A 21,510-nucleotide genomic window follows, 5' to 3' on the forward strand; every position below is an offset into this window, starting at 1 on the left:
ACGCGTGAAGGCGGGTTCTGAGGGAGAGGGAGCTTTGTTTCGGCGAAAAATAGCAAGGCGCGCACACTTCCCTCCCCACAACTCCCAGTTAGGGAGGCCAGGCTCCGGGGCTCTTCGGACGGGGCTCCTTCCTTCTCCCCCCCCCCCCAGCGCCCCGGCGGTGACAAGAGCGCCTGCCCGGGCGCTTTCCAACCCCGCGACATCTACGGCTGCGGCAAGTTTGCCTCTCAGTGTGTGTGCGCGCGAGTGTGTGTTCTCCTCGCCCCGCTCGAGTTAGTCCCGGCGCAGCGCAGGCAGCAGGTGAGTTGCCCTTTGGCAGCGTGGAAGGCGCTGGGCCAGGCAAGGTCAGCTCGGGAGCCACCGGGGACGCGCCCCCACGCTCCTCTCCAACGGGCTGGATGCACCCCTCTCCGCTCGCGCGCTTCTGGCTGGCTGGCCGGCTGCAGCAGCAACAGGGGCAATAGGCATCCACCGTCGCCGACGCTCCCTCCCTCCCTCCTGCCCGCGGCGGGCGGCTGGCTGGCTGGCGCTCTCGCTTTCTTTCGGGCTGCTGCTGCAGAAGGGATTTTGCACCAGACAACTTTTAGGCCAGTAGGAGTTTTGACTACCGCGGCGACAGCAGCAGCAGCAGCAAGACGGCGCCGACTGTAGTGCAAAGGGTCGGAGCAAGGCGAGCCGAACTGATCCCGGGGGCTCAGGCAGCAACCTCTGCCCTGCCTCCCCCCACGCCCCGCGCCCGCCTCTCCCTCCCTCCCAAGCACCCCCCTTTTTTGAGGTTTTTGAAGACTTTTGAAGCTTTTCCAAAACTTTCCCGACACCGTGCTTCGCAAGACGAAAAAAATCGCAAGACGAAAAACTCATGGAACGAATTAATTTCGTCTTGCGAGGCACCACTGTAAATATCATGATTAACTTATTCCATAAATAGTTCAGGAAGAAACAGATTTGCACAAAATGTATGATGTTCCTAGTTAGCAATGCTGTTGAGTGTATTTTTGAAACTTCACTTCCTTTGTCCTATAGCTCATCTATAACAGTGCTGGATGGGGATTATGGGAGTTGTAGTCCAAAACATCTGGAAGGCACTAGGTTGGTGAAGGCTGGTTTATAGTAAAGATTGGTAGCTAATGATAGCCTTAATCCCATGGTGTGAAGTTTGAATGTACAGTGGTACCTTGGGTTACAAACACTTCAGGTTACAAACTCTGCTAACCTGGAAGTAGTACCTCAGGTTAAGAACTTTACCTCAGGATGAGAACAGAAATCGTGCAGCAGCAGCGTGGCGGCAGCAGGAGGCCCCATTACCTAAAGTGGTACCTCAGGTTAAGAACAGTTTCAGGTTAAGAACAGACCTCCAGAACGAATTAAGTTCTTAACCAGAGGTACCACTGTAGTTTAAAAATATTTATTCCAAATTTTATAGTCTTGCAACTTCTAACTTATGTTCATCAGGAGATCCAGTGTACTAAAGCATTTGTCTATTTTAAAAACTTTTTAGGCCACCTGTCATCTAGCCAAAAAATTATCTGAGGAAAACAATTTCAGAAAAAGAAGCTCAGGAAAAGGCTAGTGAAAACAAAGGGTCCTTCTGAATGCTAGCAATTACTGGAGAAATGTTGGAGGGTATGGAATAGGATGTCCCTATTTTCATTGGAGAAATGTTGGAGGGGAGGGGATCTCACCTGATAATGTGTTCCAGGGACAAGGACCCACTACAGAAAAGCCCCTCACCCACATATGCTTTTTAGAATAACTGATCTCAAAAGCGGGAACATAAGTAAATCCTTCATTGCTGATTTTGGAGGCAGACTGGTATGCGTGACAGTAATTAGTATCTCTTAATGTCTTCCAAAGTGCCTTTCCAAGTACCGTATTTTTCCGTGTGTAAGATGCCCCCATGTATAAGATGACTCCTATTTTTTTAAACCCAAAATTAAGAAATTAAGTTGTTTAGTTTTGGGGGGGTGTGGGGGAAGTCACTTCTGCCAATCACTCACCCGCCTGCCCGCCACTGCCAATCGCACACCTTGCAGCAGCCACCAATCGCCTGCTTGCTGCCACCAACAGCCCACCCACCCACTTGCCGCAGCCGCCAATCGCCTGCCCACCTTGCCACATCCCCCAATTGCCTGCCCAATTGCCACAGCCACAGCCAATCACCAGCAGGCCTTGCCGCAGCCGCCTATCACCCACCCAATCGCCGCTGCCAATCTCCTGTTTGCTGCTGCCATTAATCGCACCCCCCCTGCATTCATTATCTGTGTATAAGACGACACCCAAATTTTTTTAGCAAAAAGCATTGTCTTATACACGGAAAAATATGGTATGTCATATGTGCACACACTTTTTAATAGCCATAGCATGTGGCAAGGCACTGCAGTGGATTCATTCGGTTTCTTAGTGAAAGTATGACAGGAAGTCTTCTTATTTAATTTTACAAATATTTATTAGGAAGATTTTCATCCTGCCCTTCCATAATATTATCAGAGTGGCTTACTAAACCTAAGTCTGCTCACCTTCTATGGTGGGTGGTATTGTGGCTGGACCATGGGCCACGTCAGTGATCCAGTGAATGGTAGGGTTGTGTGGTCTGCCTGCTTGCCATTGGCCATTGGCAACAGGTCTTGGGCAGGTGTTCCCCAGTGATGGGCTTAGCTGGCCAATGAGCACCACTTGGGCCCACTTCTGGGGGCACAAATTGCAGCCTGCCCTCAATTTCTTCTCGCACAGTGCTGGCTTTTCAGCCTTCCTGCTGGAGCAGGGACTTCTCCAAAGTCTGCAATTGGGTATGCTGGAGGCAGTGGCTGATGAGACACATACTCCTGTTCAGTTTCCTTTGCTCCATCATTAGTAGTTTTAAAACTGTGCTTGGATTAATTTGTACTGTGCATTTTAAGAGGTATATGTGTTTTTAAAAGGATGAACTTGCATGTTATTACGTTTGCATTAAGAATTGTACACTGCTTTGTGAGGTCTTTTATGTCCTGAAAGGCAGTTTATAAATCATGTTATAAGCCCCCCCCCCGTAACCCCCCCTAAAATAAGCCGATTTGTTGATTCAACCAGTATGGACTTATATGTGGATTGGAGCAAGATTCTCCCCTTAAACTTTTCTTTACAGTTTTTTTGGTTTCTGTCTAATGTTATTCCTGCAATATCTGGTTTCATTGGCTGGAAAATTGTAACAAAATTTTACATAGCTGGTACAGGAATTTTATTTGCGTATAAAAATATACTCCTATAAAAATATACAATTCTTTTTTATTGTTTTAAAAGACACACCAATGATTCAAAGCAATGTTTATCACTGTTGCCTCCATCCTTTCTTTCCCATTCCAAATCCCTCTCCTAAACTGGGTTCACCTTTATCCCATATAACTTTTATTGAACGAGCAGTTAGACCCTTAGGTATATTTCCTACAAAGATGTATAAGTTTAATTTTAGGCAGTGCAATCTTCTTAGAGGAGAAGAAATTAAGCATTGTGCCAAGTAAGGCCAGATATTTTAATAAAACAAGCCTTATATTTACATTTTCACAAGTCCTGTAGGTAGTAGTGCTTAATTACCATGAACGCTATCATTTATTTAGAGCCTACAGTGTGCTAGATGCATTAAGTATGTATTACAAATGAAATTGAAACCAAGGAAGCATAGCTCTGGAATCTATGATAGGGAAGCAGAGGCAACAGCCTAGGGAAGGCCTTAAAACAGCTGTGGGGGGAAGCGGTGGTCCTCTGGCATTGTTGGACCATAACTCACCATCCCTATCCATTGGCCATGCCAGCTGGGACTGATGGGAACTGGAGATCAATCACCACTACCTTAAAACATGCAAAAGAGGTTGGATGTGTTTGTCTCTCCAGTTCATTCTCATTTATGCCACTTTTTAACCTTTAAGGGGATTATAAAGTACTTCCAGTGCCCGAACATATTGTAAAGAGGCAATCTATAAGTAAATAACATTTCTGAATTAAGTTGGTCACTTGGCACCTCAAGGTCTTTAGGAAAAGGGGTAATCTTGGCCCTCCAGATGATGTTGGGTTACAAATTCCATCATTATTGCCCATCCATGCTCACTGGGATTGATGGGAGTTGGAGTTCAGCAGCAACTGTCACAGGCCCATGCCTGGTAAGCGGATGGTTGGCCCCAGCTCATTTGCTAAGACATTCAGAATCAGCAGCCACAGTTTTGCCCATACATACAGACTTTTCTGTTTGTATCCCTTAGACAGGTCTTCCATGGCTTTAGAAGGCATTAAAATCTTTTTGCAGCTAATTAGCGTGGCCCAGAATCCCCTTTTATCTATTCAGTGTTCCTTTTCTGCTTCATGTAATTCACATTGAATTAGCTGAGAGGATGAATGACTCTGCAGTAGGTAATTGTATTTTAAACAATAAGAAACCCAGGAATAAATTAATTTGAAGGCTGCAGATGCTTTTTAGATACATGATCATTAGCTTTTATACAGAGGCAACATCATCAATTTGCATGGCAAGCATATGATTTTAATTCTTTTACTAGTAGGGGAATCTGATTTTGTTTTGACAGCAGAATCAGCACACAAAGACATAACACTGGTAATGATATTCATTTTCCATTTAGTAAAACAAAAGTGGGAGTTTGAGGAGTCAAACAATGGCTTGAACCTAGCTGGATTGCGGATGTGAGGTGAACAAATAAAATCTATTAGAAAGTGTTATGAATAATTCCAGAAACTGCTTTAATTGGATAAGGTCAAGCAAGTGAGCTCACAGGAATTGAAATATAGTAAGTCTATTAAAGTAAACTTCAGCGCTTTATTAAAATGATGGGAGCCTTATTAAAAATAAATCAGTGATGCATATTAATACCATCTTTCCCATCTACCCCATGTCCTTGTGACTTGACTTCTCTTATGCACACATACCTGAAAAAAGTCCTTTTTTATATTTCTGCTGTTTCGTAATTTCCACTTTAGTTTGCAAGAGAGCAATTGTATATTAGTGATCAGGGGTCAACACACAACAGTGCTCAAAGAGCATCCCTAAAGAAGGTACGCAAGCCATCTCTTAAACTTAAACTTCTCCAACCCAATGCAGGTGAGAGAGGGCAGCAGGAAAACGTCCATTACATTGTGAAGCTTTACAAGAGGACAAAAGCAGGAAGAGGATTGCATGTACTGAAAATCTTAAAAGATACAGCATATAGGACATGGGAAGTTTCACAGAACTAAAGAAAGATAAACAGCAGCTTACAATTATCTAACTAAATTATTCACTGCAACATAATTCAGAAACCATACGTCTCCCTTCACTGCTTATAAGACAATCTATTTGTTTGCTGGAATTTAACAATAGCGTATCTGATTGACAGGGCCCTGTTTCTTTCAGATGTCACTGTTTATGACTGAAACTCACAACCACTAATTTAACTAAAGTCCAACTTGTAGCGTTAATGAGAAGAAAAAAGTCAATATCTTGACAGGGAATCACTACTTGTCAATCAACCTGACATAGTTCATTGCGTATGTAACATCGATAGAACCTACTTATAGACCTCCAATGATACGTATTGATTTGTGGAAAGATACCTTCGAATAAAAACTGAAATGCTTCTCGGTGGGGGTGGGGGGAAGGAATGTTAAAACAAAACAAAAAAATCAGCTGTGGATGAATCTCTTTTTATGACTAATATAACAAATAAATAGAAACATCACAATGCAAAAAAGTCAGTATCTTTTTATTTTGTGGTCCAGTTGTCTCTTAGAAGTAAAACATATGATCTGATTTATATGGCTGTTGTTTTCCACCACAATCACTTTTTATCACATGAATCAGCCTGAATATTACACTGTACTGGGAACAATGCGATCCATTTTATAAATGTTTTGCTTCCATGTGTTTTTTCCCTCCCCTACAGATAGTAACTTTATCCTTGCAAACGCTCAGGTGGCTAAAGGATTCCCCATAGTTTACTGTTCCGATGGCTTCTGTGAGCTTTCTGGATTTGCACGAACGGAAGTCATGCAGAAGAGCTGCAGCTGTAAATTTTTATATGGTGCTGAAACAAATGAGCAGATGATTCTTCAAATTGAAAAGTCACTGGAAGAAAAGATAGAATTCAAAGGAGAAATCATGTTTTACAAAAAGAACGGTGAGTATTATTTCATTCATCAGACATGCTGTGAATGTAGCCATTATTCAGTGGTTATGTAACAACCACTATTTATTTTGCATATGAATGTTCAGAAGGCCACATATATGTATCTGCATGAAAGTACACTCTGAAGTTGTGAAACTTATTATGAGTTTTTGTTAAATTCAGTTTAAAGTAGATTATATTCCACATTGTCCATAATTTGGGATTGTATTCAAATACTAACCCATGATTATGGTAACATGTAGCTTGAGCTCATGAAACAAATTCACAATGCAGCTGATTCAATCTGTATTTCACAACTTGATTGTGTACCATTTGAAATTGTCAGCTGAGCTTGGGAGAACCCTCAATGAAAAATATTGTACTGGAGGTGGGATGATGTGATATGAGTGGTAGTGCTTGATCTGTGAGGTTCTTTTCAAACATGATGATTATCATTTCAGTCACAGAGTTATGAAAACGCATGTTTGAACTGACCTTTGACACCCATGGCAAAATATACCGAGGTGTGTTACATGCCTACACTGAAATAAATAGGTGCTGGATAGCTCTGAACTTTGCGCGATAAGTCTTCAACCTGCCTGCACTTTAAAGCAAGGTAAAGGACCCCTGGGGGGTGGAATTGCTTCTTGCTCTTCAAAGATCTGATTACAGAGCCCACAACAAGCAAGTCTTCAGAGCTAATGGACTGCAGGCAACACCACATCTAGCCACAGGAATGCTTTATTTTTAAAATTGTAGTTGTCTCTGAAATTTCAAAAGTCGATTTGGAAGTTCCTGTTTGAAATAGTGGGGATTTTTTGAGGAATTTCAACAGAAGCAAAAGGAGTTTCAATAAGGTTATAAAAATTCCTGAAGGTGCTTTCACATGTCTGTACTAATGACACATAGCAAATGTTACTTGTAAACATTATTTGGGATATTTTGATGAGGAAATGTGTCATTGTCCCTTGAAGAAGCAAGCTAGACATGTGAGGCTGATGAATAACAAAAAGGAGGAAGAGAAGGCAGACTCTGTTCTTGTTCCTGGTTTGCAAGTGAAAAGGAGATAAAAAAGAGGGTAGCAGCAATAAGCAGGGAAAAGAGGGGAATCAACTTCTTTGCTGTGGAAATATATTTCAGCTCAGAACACAGCTCTTATTTGAAAGAAAAAAAAAAGTATGTTCTGGAAACGTTTCCCCAAGTTTTATACTGATGGAATTCTGTTAATTCTGCTGGTGCTGGGAAAAGAGGATGGGTTGCCAATTTTCACTGATTCCTCCTTTCTGCATGCCTGTGTGCCCTATTCTGGCAGTTTGTGGGACCCTTCAAAACAGAAGGTGGCCCTGAGGGACATGGAGGAATCAGGAACTGGTAAAAATCACTTCCCTATCTCCTTTCTCCAACAGGAAGCCTCCATTGGTCCCAGTTCCCTGTGTGAATGGATTCTGGAGGCCTTCTGTTTGCACAGGAGGAAATCTGACTCCAAATTCATACACACCAAAGAGAGAAACAACACTGTGTTTATGGTACTAGAGAATCATCTCTCTCTCTCTCTTCACAAACCCACACCAAAGGGAAAGGCATGAAGTTTAGTGAAGTTACCAGGACATTAATGGAGTATACCTTTATAATGTAGCATTGCAGGGATGCTTCATGAAAATTCAGCAGAATCATGCCCTTTGACAGCATTCGCATTTGAAGGAAGACGTGCCACTGCGTCTCTAAACCATATTCCTGGAAAACTGATGCAAGAAAGATAATATGTAGAGATAAATAATTTACAAATAGCGCCTGAATATGAGCAATCCTCTTGCACCAGTAGTTTCAGAGCCATTATGCATGCCAATGACTAAGCATTACAATATGGAAGGGTAGACAATCACTACTATAACACAACTCTCTGTTCATTTCGGTGGGGGCTGGCCAGCGAACTAGGCTATACAGCAGCAGGAGAGCTTGGTGAACAGAGGAAGCAATGCAGTAATGTGTTTACTTAAGCATTTCTCAAGTTTTCCAGTTCAAAAAAGGGAGAGCCCACTGTGTGTCCAGAGTTTTTGAAATGGGGGAAAAAAACCCAGAAAGACCTAGTGCTTAGCCTTTGTACATTCACCCACCAGTTTCAGCAGGTTAACAGGAACTCTGTTACAGTGGTGCCTCGCAAGACGAAATTAATCCGTTCCGCGAGTCTCTTCGTCTTGCGGTTTTTTCGTCTTGCGAAGCACGGCTATTACCGGCTTATCGGCTATTAACGGCTTAGCGGCTTAGCGGCTTTAAGAAAAAGGAAACAAACTCGCAAGAACTCGCAAGACGTTTCCCATAGGGAAATTTGTCTTGCGGAACGACTCAAAAAACACAAAGCCCTTTCGTCTAGCGAGTTTTTCGTCTTGCGAGGCATTCGTCTTGCGGGGCACCACTGTACTCGGTTGCATACTTCCTGGTTGTTGCAAAGTATCAAGTGGGTCTTTCTGCGTTCCATTTTTAGATGGAAGGATAGCATTTGTACACAGGTTGAAAACAAGAAACGGTTCAACATGGAAGAACTAATTTCGCTGAACAAACACAGCCTCTTCTTCCTTTCAGCTATAAATTTGCTGTTGATGATGCAAAACGAAAAGAACCAAAGTTGTTTGTTAATGACATGGAGAAATAGAGATTAGAAGCGGGAAAGGGGTACGACCTTTGGAATCTGCTTCCCCGGTTGTTTCATGGTACAGTCAGAGTGTTTGGAGTCAGATTTTCCTAATGATACAGACATACTGATCTCCTTTTAATATGCATTTCTTGCAGGTAGCATGCTTGGGGCAGAAGTGTCATTAAAATCAAGGTGATAGGATAGCTTTCCAGTATTGCTCTTACCTGGCAAAGAAGCAAATGAACTATTATTTACCTTTGTTGTGTCTCTTGTAATGAAACTTGGGGAGGTACAGTATAACAGTAATGGATGTAAGTTTTCATATGCAGTGGTGTTATTATTTTAATACATTACATGAGCTATTTTAGAAGCAAAAAAGCCTTGGGACATAATAGGGAAAAAGTGAAATATTGTGAAACTGTTCTGTAATTTTAAACCTAGAACCAGGAGGAAGTTTGACTTCTCTAATTGACAGCCCTGACACACTTTCAGTACAGGCTTGCCTAGAGACCAAGCAGTGATTTCAGGCACATATCCGAATTCCTAATACAGAGCATTTTAAACACTGAATAATCAGCACAGAACTGAGCTAGGTAAAGTGCTATTAGGAAATATAGTAAGTATTTACTATAATGGCTACATTTTCTTGATATATTTTGTTTCTATTAGATATTGAACAGATATTCTAAAAGTGCTCTTTTATCTGGCAAGACAAAAACTCAAAAGCTCAGTTTGAAAACTCAGTTATGTCTCTGCCAGTTGCCTTATACCATCAGTAACTTGCAAGTTTATCTATTTTTTGTTCACATTCTGACCAGGTGCTCATCTGCAGCTTGTATTGCTTTCATCCCTGCTCACATCCACACCACTCATTTAAAGCACTCTTATACCACTTTAATAGTCATGGCTTCTACCAAACAATCCTGGGAACTGATGCTGAGCTGTTAGTCATCCCTTCACAGTGCTTCAATTCCCAGCACCTTTAACAAACAACACTTCCTAGGGTTTGGGGGTGGGGAGAAGGCATGGCTGTTAATGCTGTACGAGTGCCTGGTGTGGATGTGATCTATGTCTTCATTCTAGATTAAAAGGAGCTCAAAATAAGGCACCTGCCAACTTCTGAAAACTCAGGTTAATACACAAGTAGGTCAGAATCAAGAGAACCACACTACTAGTTCCACTAGCTCAGGAGGGTTTGGGTCTACGCTGGAGTCAGGCAGGCGGTTCCACCTCACCATCTTCTGTAAATTCTTAGCTTTTAAAGTTCAGTGTGGATTTTCATTATGTACAGGGATCATAGAGAGAGTGGTCAATGGAGTGTCATGTGCTAAAAAGGGTGGATTTTGTTGCAGTCAGGAATGTTGGGTGTGGGTGTTTTGCAGACCATAGTGAGATGGCTCCCTTTGGTAGCTGATTTTGTGCATCATGAATGGGCAGGAAATTGTCTGTTCTTTAATTTCTTTCATTATTTAATTTATTGTCGTTGATGGTTATTGTTGTTTTCACCATCATTTTGCTGCCGGGTGATGAGGTGCTTATGGGATTTTGTGATTCAGGCGGCAAAAATAATTTGATAGGCTTTAGGTCCTAAGCTTAGGATGGCTGTATCTTCTTCTTTACACGGGACAGTCCTCTGCAGGGCTGTTGGAGGATAGTGGTGGGGGAAATGTATTTGCATGTGAGTTTATAGATATTTCTTTAACACATGTACCAGATTTTTCTCTCGTGTTGGGTACACATACACACACACACACCCTACCATTTTTACAATGCTCTTTAAAACATATTTGTGCCACTCTGTTTATAATTCCAGGGTGATGTACATACAACACAGTGAGTTAAATATAAAATGCAACACTAAAACATTGTAGAAAACCCTTACTTTTTAAAACAAGCAGGAGATTGCATGAACAAAAGTGTTTCAGCCTAGCTCCAAGAAACCAGCAGCGTGCTGGCCAAGCCTCTGTAGGGAAAACATTCAATAAATGGAGTGCACTGCTAAAAATGCCTGTTTCTTTGTTGCATATCACACCGCTAATAAAGGGCTCAATAGGAAACCAGAGGCAAGGGGTAGGCTCCATTTGTTCCCCACTGTAATTTTATCTTGGGACATGGTGTAAAAGTACTATACAATATGAATGATAGTAATAATTAGGTGGGAAATGCATAAATCCACAGAGGATTGCAATAGGTATGGCATTAGCCCAGGCGGTCACCAGGCTGCCAGTCCTATCTCTTGGGTTATAATGTTTGCCAATTCATTCATTCTCAATGAGGGTTTCTTGGCTGTAATATCATCGGACAGGAAGCATTACACTGTCAAAACATGGTTTTTTTGTTTAAAAAGCATGCTGTGTTGATGAAGGAACAGTCAAAATGGCTTCAGCTAGGAAGTCAAGTCTTACCCAGTGCTTTTTTTTCTAAAAAAAAAAAATGTTTAGGGGTACTCTCATTTTCCTACTCATATTGAAATACTGCCCCTCAATGAGGCCAAACTTAGATTCACAAAAAGTTTAGGGGTATACGTTCCCTGTGTCCCCCCAGAAAAAAAGCACTAGTCTTATCAATGCATTTGAGTCCTTTAGTTCTTATGATTTTTACTTACTTGGGCTTTAAGTGAGCTTTTTGCAGTGTGTGCCAGCAAAGGCTTCTCAGCAATTTTAGCCCTCTTCAGGATTGATGCCAAGTTAGAAGGACCTCTGGACTAGTCTAGCTTTTAATTCTTTTGCTCTTAAGATCTCTGGCAGAAATATTTACAGATAATCTATGAAGCAAGCAGGATGATAACTTATTATATAATGGTATTTTCTTATGAACAGTTTTACATAGTTAGTTGCCATGAGTCAATAACCCCTTCATTCTCTTGTATTTCTTTCTTACATAATTGCTCCTGAACATTTTTACATTTCAGCGATAAAGAGGGAGACACAAAAACAAGCAGAGAGAGAATGTGTGTGAGAGAGAAAGTTATTTGTATCCTATAGAATGGAGATAGAAGTGAGTAGGAATGATGCTTGCCCCTCCTGACAGCCCCCCAAATAAAATTGAATTCTTAATGTTCATATTGAAAGCCAGTGTAGTGTAGTAGTTAGTGTTCTGGACTAGATGGGGGGGGGAGTAATGTACATCACCTTGATATTCTTGGAGGGATAGGTGGGATAGATAGATAGATGATAGATAGATATAGATAGATAGATAGATAGATAGATAGATAGACAGATAGATGATAGATAGATAACTCAAGGAGCTTTCAAATATTCAGTACTTATACATAAAAATACTAATTTAGTCATAGCCCCCTCCCCCCCCCGCAAACAAAAAATAGTTACCTTTGGGAAGGGTGCATTTAGAATTGTAGAGTTGGAAAGGACCACGAGGTTCATCTAATGAAGGAGCTTCTCCACCCCCATCATTCAACCTGGACACTGAGGTCCAGCGCCGAGGGCCTTCTAGTGGTTCCTTCACTGCGGGAAGTGAAGTTACAGGGAACCAGGCAGAGGGCCTTCTCGGTGGCGCCCACCCTGTGGAATGCCCTACCATCAGATGTCAAAGAAATTAACAACTATCTGACGTTTAGAGGACACCTGAAGGCAGCCCTGTTTAGGGAAGTTTTTAATGACTGATATTTTAATGTATTTTTAATCTTTTGTTGGAAGCCATCCAGAGCTGCTGGGCAAACCCAGCCAGATGGGCGGGGTATAAATATATTATTATTATTATTATTATTATTATTATTATTATTATTATTTATTATTATTATTATTATTACCACCCCCTGCAATGCAAGCAGGCATCTTTTGCTCATCATGGGGCTCAAACTCACAACCCTGAGATTAAGAGTCTCACGCTGTACCAACTGACAAAACCCAGGGTTGTAGCAGGTGATGGGTTGCTTCCTTCACACATATATCTATTGTATGCAGGCAACAACCAATTTACCCATGTCCATTTGATGCATGGCCATGCACGAGTGCACCATGGCCACATAAGGAAACATAATGGGGTGGAGGCATAACAGGGTGGAGCAGACTTATGCGTGCTTCACTGCCACACGTGATGACCCAGAACGCAACTCCCATGCAAACAGGGGGTTGCCTGTAGTCAGGTGTGTACTGGGGCAGGGTACACCATAAGCCACACAGTACACTATGTATTTTTTCATTATTAGCTGCTGTATATGTATCAGCCCTTCCAAAAGCAACAAAGGTATTTCCATTTGTTGTTGTTTAGTCGTTTAGTCGTGTCCGACTCTTCGTGACCCCATGGACCAGAGCGTGCCAGGCACTCCTGTCTTCCACTGCCTCCCGCAGTTTGGTCAAACTCATGCGGGTAGCTTCGAGAACACTGTCCAACCATCTCGTCCTCTGTCATCCCCTTCTCCTTGTGCCCTCCATCTTTCCCAACATCAGGGTCTTTTCCAGGGAGTCTTCTCTTCTCATGAGGTGGCCAAAGTATTGGAGTCTCAGCTTCAGGATCTGTCCTTCCAGTGAGCATTCAGGGCTGATTTCATTAAGAATGGATAGGTTTGTTCTTCTTGCAGTCCATGGGACTCTCAAAAGTCTCCTCCAGCACCATAATTCAAAAGCATCAATTCTTCGGCGATCAGCCTTCTTTATGGTCCAGCTTTCACTTCCATACATCACTATTTTCCATTTATTAAGCCCTATTAAAGCCCATGGAAGAGCTTATGGCGATACAGCCAGCAGCCCAGCCATGCCAGATGTTTGCCAAATGTGCGTAAATCAGAGGGAGAGAGTTAGCAAAGTGTAAGCATGTTTGGGTTGGAGTCATGGCGACATTGGGATCGAAAGTTACAGCCTTCCTCCCCTTGCTCACTTTAGCCTTCTGCATTGTGTGTGTGTGTGTGTGTGTGTGAGAGAGAGAGAGAGAGAGAGAGAGAGGGAGAGAATTGGGCTTCTGTGGTTACATGCAGTATTAAAAGCAGCAAATACAACCTGATAACTTACAAGTTGAGAGTTACTCACATTCCTTTTATTGAACAATTTCTGGCTGGATGATATGACTGCGCAGTTTCATCTGCTAAATCTGGAAGAATAATACTCTCTAAGCATGTAATTCCTCACCATGCTGTAAAATCCCATTATGAACTTAATGTGGCAAAGATGACTACCGCAGCCAGCTTTCAGCTTCTTCTGTGTAAAATGTCACTGTTGTTGCAATTCACCTTTAGGAGCTTCATCCCCAGATTGTTAGCAGGCAGAAATTCAATGTATTGAATGTCATGTTGAGGAAACCTAACCTGCCACATCCTGGTGTGATCTTATTTGTGCTATGGCACCAACCGAGATTAACCATCCTCTTCCTGATCCCTGTCTTGAAGGGAAAACTCTTCCTAATTTTTCCACGTGTTGCAGGCAGTGAAGAGGAGGTGGGATCTCTCACTTCCTACTCTATGTTCACCATGATCTGATGCAGAAGGAGAGGGTGGGAGATTTAGCTGAGGATGAAATCTGCTGCTGAATTCAAGGGTTATTTGCAGTCTCCAGGTATCTCTGCCTGGCTCTTGGGAATACCTCTCCTCAGGCCAAACCCTCATTGGCATTCTTGAGTGTTTTTGCCTGGCTACAAATACATCCTCAAACTCTAATCATGTGCCAGGGGCTGGACTGAGGAGGGATGGTGGGGGCCGCCCCCCTTCTCCTGAACCATCCCTAGGGCAGGAGGACAGTATTGATTTAGAACAGTGGTTTGCAGAGGGGCATAGTCCAGAGGGGAAAAGCTAGGAAATACTGGGTGAGGAACAGCTAGAAGAGGAAACACCAGGAGAGAGACAGTTGGCAGATTCAGTATCCTTGGACAGCATTCCTGACCCACCTTCGCCTAAGACTAGACAGGCATTGAGAATGATAGAACAGAGAGCTCAGCAGCAAGAAGCTCAGATTACCCAACGTAGGAGTGACGTACATTAATGGGGACAGAGGGGGTAAACCTGTACTGAGAGCAACGCCATTTCTAGAGAGGTATGCATTCCTTTTCTCTCTCGCTGTGATTATTAAAGAAACTAACTGGTAAGAACGCTCCTTTTGTTTGATCTGCTGATTTACTGCCTCTGGGGGAGGGATTCAGTTCCCTGAAGCCTGACATCGTGCTTCCTATTTGCCTGGCTGGAGGATAGAGAGGGATGTGGAAGTACATTTTGTTGCTGTGCCCACTTTGCTGCTGCCTTTGCCCATGGCTGGCATGTGGCCTCCATATGTTTGGCTTCAAGGGCTTGTGCTCACCTGGTTTGAAAAGGATTCCATGCTGGTTGAATTTTGATACAAAAGAAATATTGCGACTTTGTATAATATTAAATCCACCAGCTCTTGTCTCGTTTTACCCTTACTGAGTTCACAGGCCTGAGGATGTTCAAGAGGGTTTTTTTTAACATTAGGATCTTACTGCAAAGAGGGGTTGAGATCTCTTTCTTCCCAGAAAGTAGCTAAGGGCAATAAACAGAATGCATAAATATAAATCTATGAAGGAGATCTTAGTCAGACAGTGATTATTGACAGAGGCAGTGCCCTTTGTGTGTATTAGCTGAGGCAAAGGACGTTATTGTGAAAAGCTTTCTAAAAAACAATGACTCCCCCCCCCCCCTTTGAAATGCCACAGCCACTGGATTTCTCACACACCAGTAGGGTACAAATAATTGCATTTATTTAACATAGTTATTTTCCTACATGTTAGAATATTCAAAAATGAAACCAGTAAAGATGTGAAAGCAATGACAATGTGAAGGTCTCTGACTTCCGCCATTCAACAAGTACTAAAAGTTATTGATTTTTTTCAGCTAGTACCTCAGAGGTTTAATCTGATTTCAGCTTGTCGGTGAATCTGGTATCTTCTCTCTCTTACGTCACTGATGTTGGTTTATATTTAGGATGTATGTTCTGTATTATTTTATTAATACTATTGCTGCAAGTTCATCATGCTATGAACAAAATTAAATAATAATAAAAAAATCAGTGCCTTGAATCGTGATCTGGCACACGGCTTGAGGACACATGCTTTCCTAATTGATATTGCAGCACAGATAAAACAAGAATATAGGAAATGTTGCCAAATTAAGGTTGGTTTCAAAAAAGATCAATACAACAAGATCCTAATGCCCTTTCATCCAACAAAACATCTGTGAGCATTTCATTAAATTTAAAACTTTTCATGAACCTTACTTTTTATAAATACCATACTTTTCCGTGTATAAGACTGTTTTTTTACTCTAAAATGATGTTCAAAATCTGGGCTCGTCTTATACATGGATAGTATCTCCCCCCATTTTCTTAAATTGGAGTCCTCAAAAATAGGGGGCGTCTTATAGATGGAAAAATACGGTATACATTTCTAAAGAGATCTCGGCATGGAGTAGGTGCAAGTGCAGATGCGACATTAAAAGCATTGGATTGGTTTCCATGAAGCACCTGCCCCACCCCGAACTCCCACTGCCTCATACCTTCCCCTCTCGGTTGGTGCCAGCAACCCGCCATATTCCCAAAGTGCAAGCAAGGCAGCCTCCCCAGCTGCTATGGTTATAGAGGAGCTCTAAATAAAATTAAAGAAATGGCAGCATGTGACATTCAGCTTCATTTGAAGATAACTCTTTTGGCATATTTAAAAGGAGAGACACTGACACTGATGATTTAGAATTAATTGCTGCTGCAAGAACTGAGTATTCCAGAACACTAGAAATCCACACAGACAATCCAGACTGGAAAAATAATAATTTGGAGACATTGAATTGCTCAGTTTAACATGCATCTTATTTAGCTACAGTCCTAGTTTAATGTTAATTTAATGTTGGTGGTTTATTTGCTTTTGCTGCAACTGACTGTTTTATTTAAACAGTGTTAACTATTACGTGTTTCATTTATGTGAAACAAGTCAGTGATTATAATAAACCCATTCATTCATTGCTGGTAAAATTTACTCATTTCTCAAGAAGTAACTCGAGGAGAAAAATTAAGAGATTTGTTGAAAGAGTCTCTTTTTATTGGTTTGTTTGTTTTTTTAATAATAATTTTGAAGATAAAATAGAGCCATATGTTTTCTTCTCAGAGTTGTAAATAAACGCTGCTTCTGTTTATTATCATTATTATATGGTCAAACAGTTTGCGTTGCCAAGGTATTGAATCCTAATTTGTCTTCTGTTTGGTCCATATTTTATTATGTTCTAAATGCAAACTGATATGGAAATGGGAAGAACTGAACTGAAGTCTGAAAAAATGAGAAACAGAGAGAAACATAAACTGATGGGTCTGCCTATACTTAGCCTATGAGACCTTCTTGTGTATGGGCAATGGAGTACCCTGTTGCTAGGAGCAATCCTCTAGCCTAAAGTCTAGCACTCTATCGTCTCTCAGTCTGCTCCCACCTTTAATAATAATAATAAATAATAATAATAATAATTAACAACAACAACAACAACAACAACAACAACAATAATAATTCTTTTACTCCCCATCTGACTGGGTTGCCCCAGCCACTCTGGTTGGCTTCCAACACAAACACAGCATCAAACATTAAAAGCTTCCCGAAACAGAGCTGCCTTCAGATGCCTACGAGAAATTACCGTATTTTTTGCTCCATAAGACGCACCAGACCATAAGGCGCACCTAGTTTTGGGAGGAGGAAAACAAGAAAAAATTATTCTGAATCCCAGAAGCCAGAACAGCAAGAGGGATCTGGCTTCTGGGATACCGTGTGGCTGTTCTGGCTTCTGGGATAACCGTGCCAAGCCTCTTCAGGGCAGCGGGATGAAGGCTCCCCCTGCCCGAAGAGGCTGCGCACGGCTAAGGCAGAAGCCAGGACAGGCACGTCGCCCCTTCAGCAAAGCTGGAGAAGGAACAGAAGGAGACCCTTCTGTTTCTCCTCTGGCTTCCAAGACAGCCGCGTCACTGAAGGGGTACTGCGCAGTTCTCCCTCTCTGCGCAGCGCGTCTCCTGTGAAGGGTCTCCTTCTGTTCCTCCTCCGGCTTCCAGGACAGCCGGTCACTGAAGGGGTGCTGCGCAGTTCTCCCTCTCTGCGCAGCGCGTCTCCTGCGAAGGGTCTCCTTCTGTTCCTCCTCCGGCTTCGCAGGACAGGCGCGTCGCTGAACAGAAGGGGCTCCGTTCCTCCTCCTGCTTTGCTGAAGGCGCGCTGTGCAGCTCTACCTCTCTGCGCAGCGCTATTCACTCCATAAGACGCACTCACATTTCCCCTTACTTTTTAGGAGGAAAAAAGTGCATCTTATGGAGCGAAAAATACGGTATATAGTTGTTTAACTCTTTGACATCTGCCAAGAGGCAGTGCTGGATTAAACGCTGTGGATGCCCCTAAGAAGTCAAAATTGGGGTGCAGAGGGGGGCTTGCAAATTATCTCCTAATAAGTTTTTTATTTCACCAACCAAAAATGTAAATAAGCCTAAACAATATTATTTGATCCGTTGTCATGGGGCCCCTAAAAGGCGTAGGGGCTATAGGCCAGTACCTAATCTGGCACTGTCAGGAGGCCATTCCACAGGGCGGGTGCAACTACTAAAAAGGCCTTGTGCCTGGTTCCCTGTACCTTCACTTTTCACAGTGTCCAGATTAAACAATGGGTGTGGAAAGCTGCCTTCCATGCTGCCTGCACTGGAAAACTGACACTGGAGTATGTGAAACCCCAGGTGTAAAGGTAAAGGGACCCCTGACCGTTGGGTCCAGTCACGGATGACTCTGGGGTAGCGACGCTCATCTTGCTTTACTGGCTGAGGGAGCTGGTGTACAGCTTACGGGTCATGTGGCCAGCATGACTAAGCCACTTCTGGCGAACCAGAGCAGCGCATGGAAACGCCGTTTGCCTTCCCGCCGGAGTGGTTCCTATTTATCTACTTGCACTTTGACGTGCTTTCGAACTGCTAGGTGGCAGGAGCAGGGACCGAGCAACAGGAGCTCACCCCATCGCGGGGAATCGAACCACCGACCTTCTGATTGGCAAGCCTGGATTAGTGCTTGTTGCTAAATTGTGTGTCTCTGGATCCTGGGAGCTCTAGTTCAGTGTCAGAGTCCCAGTTCAGCACCTCCAAAGGGTGCACCACTGGTGTTCCTGAACCAGCTGGTTGCTCCTTTTTTGGGTCAGAATCCTCATAGTCCAGTGCTATTTTTTCTAGAAAAAGAGGTGCCAGAACTCACTATGAACACCTGAGAGGTGCCAGAACTGAGTTCCAGCTGAAAAAAAAAGCCCTGCCATAGACTATCAGGAACATAATACCACAGGAACACACAAATTACTCACCTGAGGTTAAGCAGGGGGGATTTTACCCTGAAAAATCCCAAGGAGCCCTGACTGCATTTTATTATGATGTATTATTGTTGCTTTGGGAGACACTTTCCAAAATGTGTGTCCAGTAGTTGTGTATTCAGACCCGATTTCCTTGGTACGCGAATTCCATTTACTTCAACACACGAGGCATATTGTTGGAAATAACTAGGGAGTGTTGTCCTTTCCTCCTGCTGCATAAAATATTTGTGTGAATGGCAACTTGCTACGATTAATCATGTTAAGTAGTAGCATGCAGTATGACTATAAAAATCACAGCCAGCGCATTAAATACATCATACTCATTCAGGAAAAAAATTAGTGACTTTAAACACATGTAATTGTATGCATTTTGAACTAGTGTGTTTAAACAATCCTGCCATGCTGCCATAGTGCAATTAACACACTGCACAGAAGACATTTATCACAGTAATTTCCGTAGGCAGAGGGATATCAGATATTCTCCTGTGTAGAAATCAAGCATTTAATGAGTTTCAACTTGCCTGTATTTAACAGCTGAGATTTGAGGAGCTGTGCTTTAGTTTCTATTTTAAGGCAGAGTGTGATTAGTTTGAATGTCTTTGAAACAGTGGAGTCATACATTAGACGCCAGGAATGTAACCAATGCCAGGGGGAGGGCAAGGAGGGAGTGATGGTATAATCTAAAGTAATGGCATTTGATAGTGAATAAAGGAGGTTAAGAAGCCAAAGTTAACATACGGGGGGGGGCATTTCTTTAAAATAGGAAACACAGGCCAAGTTAAAAGGGCAATACCATGTAAGAAAAATAAAAAGCTTCATTAGACTATTAATGATCCCAGTAGATGCATATTGCGTTTAAATTAATGCTTTGCTTTCAGAGGAAGCAGAATTACTGAGCTTCAGCTGATGATGCAAAGAGATTTACAGGAGCTGAACATCTGTGATTTCCTGACTATTGACCCTTTAGATAAGTTATGGGTGTTTTGGTTTGGTATTTTTTAAAATTGCATTACTTGTAGTTTTCATTCTTTAAATATATTTTTCTACCAAAGAAGGGAAAAGATTGCTGTTTGAATTAAATATATTCTTTCCCCCCCTACAGGGTCTTCATTTTGGTGCCTATTGGACATTGTCCCTATTAAGAATGAGAAAGGCGATGTAGTTCTGTTTCTATCCTCTTTCAAAGATATAACGGATACAAAAGTGAAGGTTTCTCTGGAAGATAAAAAAGAAGGTTCGTATCATTTCCAGAATAAAAGGGGACATGTTTTCAGAGAAGTGTGACATGAAACAAGAGTGAAAAATGTACATTACTGTAGAAGTGACTAGGCTCTAACTCAGTGGAAAAGGTATGTCATGAATTTATGTCATTTGCAGTGTTATAACCATATTGAGCCTAGAAAATTAGAACTTTACTGCTTGTTTACTGATGGAATTGCAGGAGACTCTGCTCCATGTGTCACAATTGCTTAGTTCACATGTGTCCAGCAGTAGTTCCGTACTGAAATCACACCATAATTAATATTTAGTACGTTTATATCCCACATTTCCCCCCATCATGCAACTCAAGGAAGCTTACATGGCGTTCCAAGGTGGTTTCCTATTCATCACTGAGCAGACCCAGACTTGCTTACCTTCAGAAATGTGGCCATATCATGTGTCCTCAGACCATGTTCTGGACACCAGTAGAGCTGGCATTAGTTTTCATCTGTTTCTGAAAGTAAGTGTGACAGAGGCACCAACTATAGGGGGCGGAAGGGGCTTCAGCCCCCTCAATATTTGTGGGTAGGGGGCTGAGCCCCCCTCAATATGGAGCAGACTGCCATCCTCCCGCTGCGCGCTGCCGCTGGGCACCACTTGCACGCCGGGCAGGGGTGGGACACATAGAGGGAGCATGACATGCAAATCATGTCACACAACGCAGGGTCCCCTCAATGTGAGGGGCAAGTCAGCTCCTTGGAGAAGTGGGTAACTACTCTAATTCTCCTGGGTGCAAATACTTGGTGCCTGTAAGCACTATGGTGCCCTTGACATCTTTCTGCAGCATCAATGAAGCCTCTGAACCACCCACACATCTCCCGGTCCCTTTAGTCTTGAGCTGGTTATTGATTTCCCCTTGAAAAACCCATAGAGCTGAAGGAGGGTGTCAGAAGAGTAATTCTCTTTCCTACTTCCTCTTTCAACTTTGTATGCTTTTTCAAGGCTCAGATTAATTCTACGGGATCTGACTTTTACCCAGATCTCTTGAAAAGGCATCTATCTCTTAGGAAGGTGATCTAAGGGAGAGGAGAGGTGATAAGAGGGGATGGTGCCCATAGTACTTGCTCAAAATGGTTGACATTCTCTGAGGTAAACGGTCACATGTTGTGATTTTATCATAAATGTTTCTTTAAAATGGGGAAAAGGCCTGAGAATTCACATATCATATGAAAGATGGAAATAACTGCAATGATTATTTATAAGGTTTAAGGAAAGCTTCCTATTGATTCAATGTCAAA

The 21,510-nt window shown here is 42.4% G+C and overlaps 1 protein-coding gene across 2 annotated transcripts in view; it reads left to right on the forward strand.

Annotated features, from left to right (window-relative positions):
• Positions 1-21,510, forward strand: part of KCNH8 (potassium voltage-gated channel subfamily H member 8) — a 176,380-nt gene that overhangs the window by 51,645 nt on the left and 103,225 nt on the right. For both annotated transcript variants that reach the window (XM_080974610.1, XM_080974611.1), the window contains exons 2-3: positions 5,901-6,134; positions 20,115-20,246. In XM_080974610.1, coding sequence (XP_080830736.1) covers positions 5,901-6,134; positions 20,115-20,246 — 366 coding nt within the window. The remainder of the gene's footprint in view (positions 1-5,900; positions 6,135-20,114; positions 20,247-21,510) is intronic.

This window comes from Podarcis pityusensis (genome assembly GCF_964106645.2).
Source record: "Podarcis pityusensis genome assembly, chromosome: 12".
Classification (NCBI taxonomy): Eukaryota; Metazoa; Chordata; class Lepidosauria; order Squamata; family Lacertidae; genus Podarcis; species Podarcis pityusensis.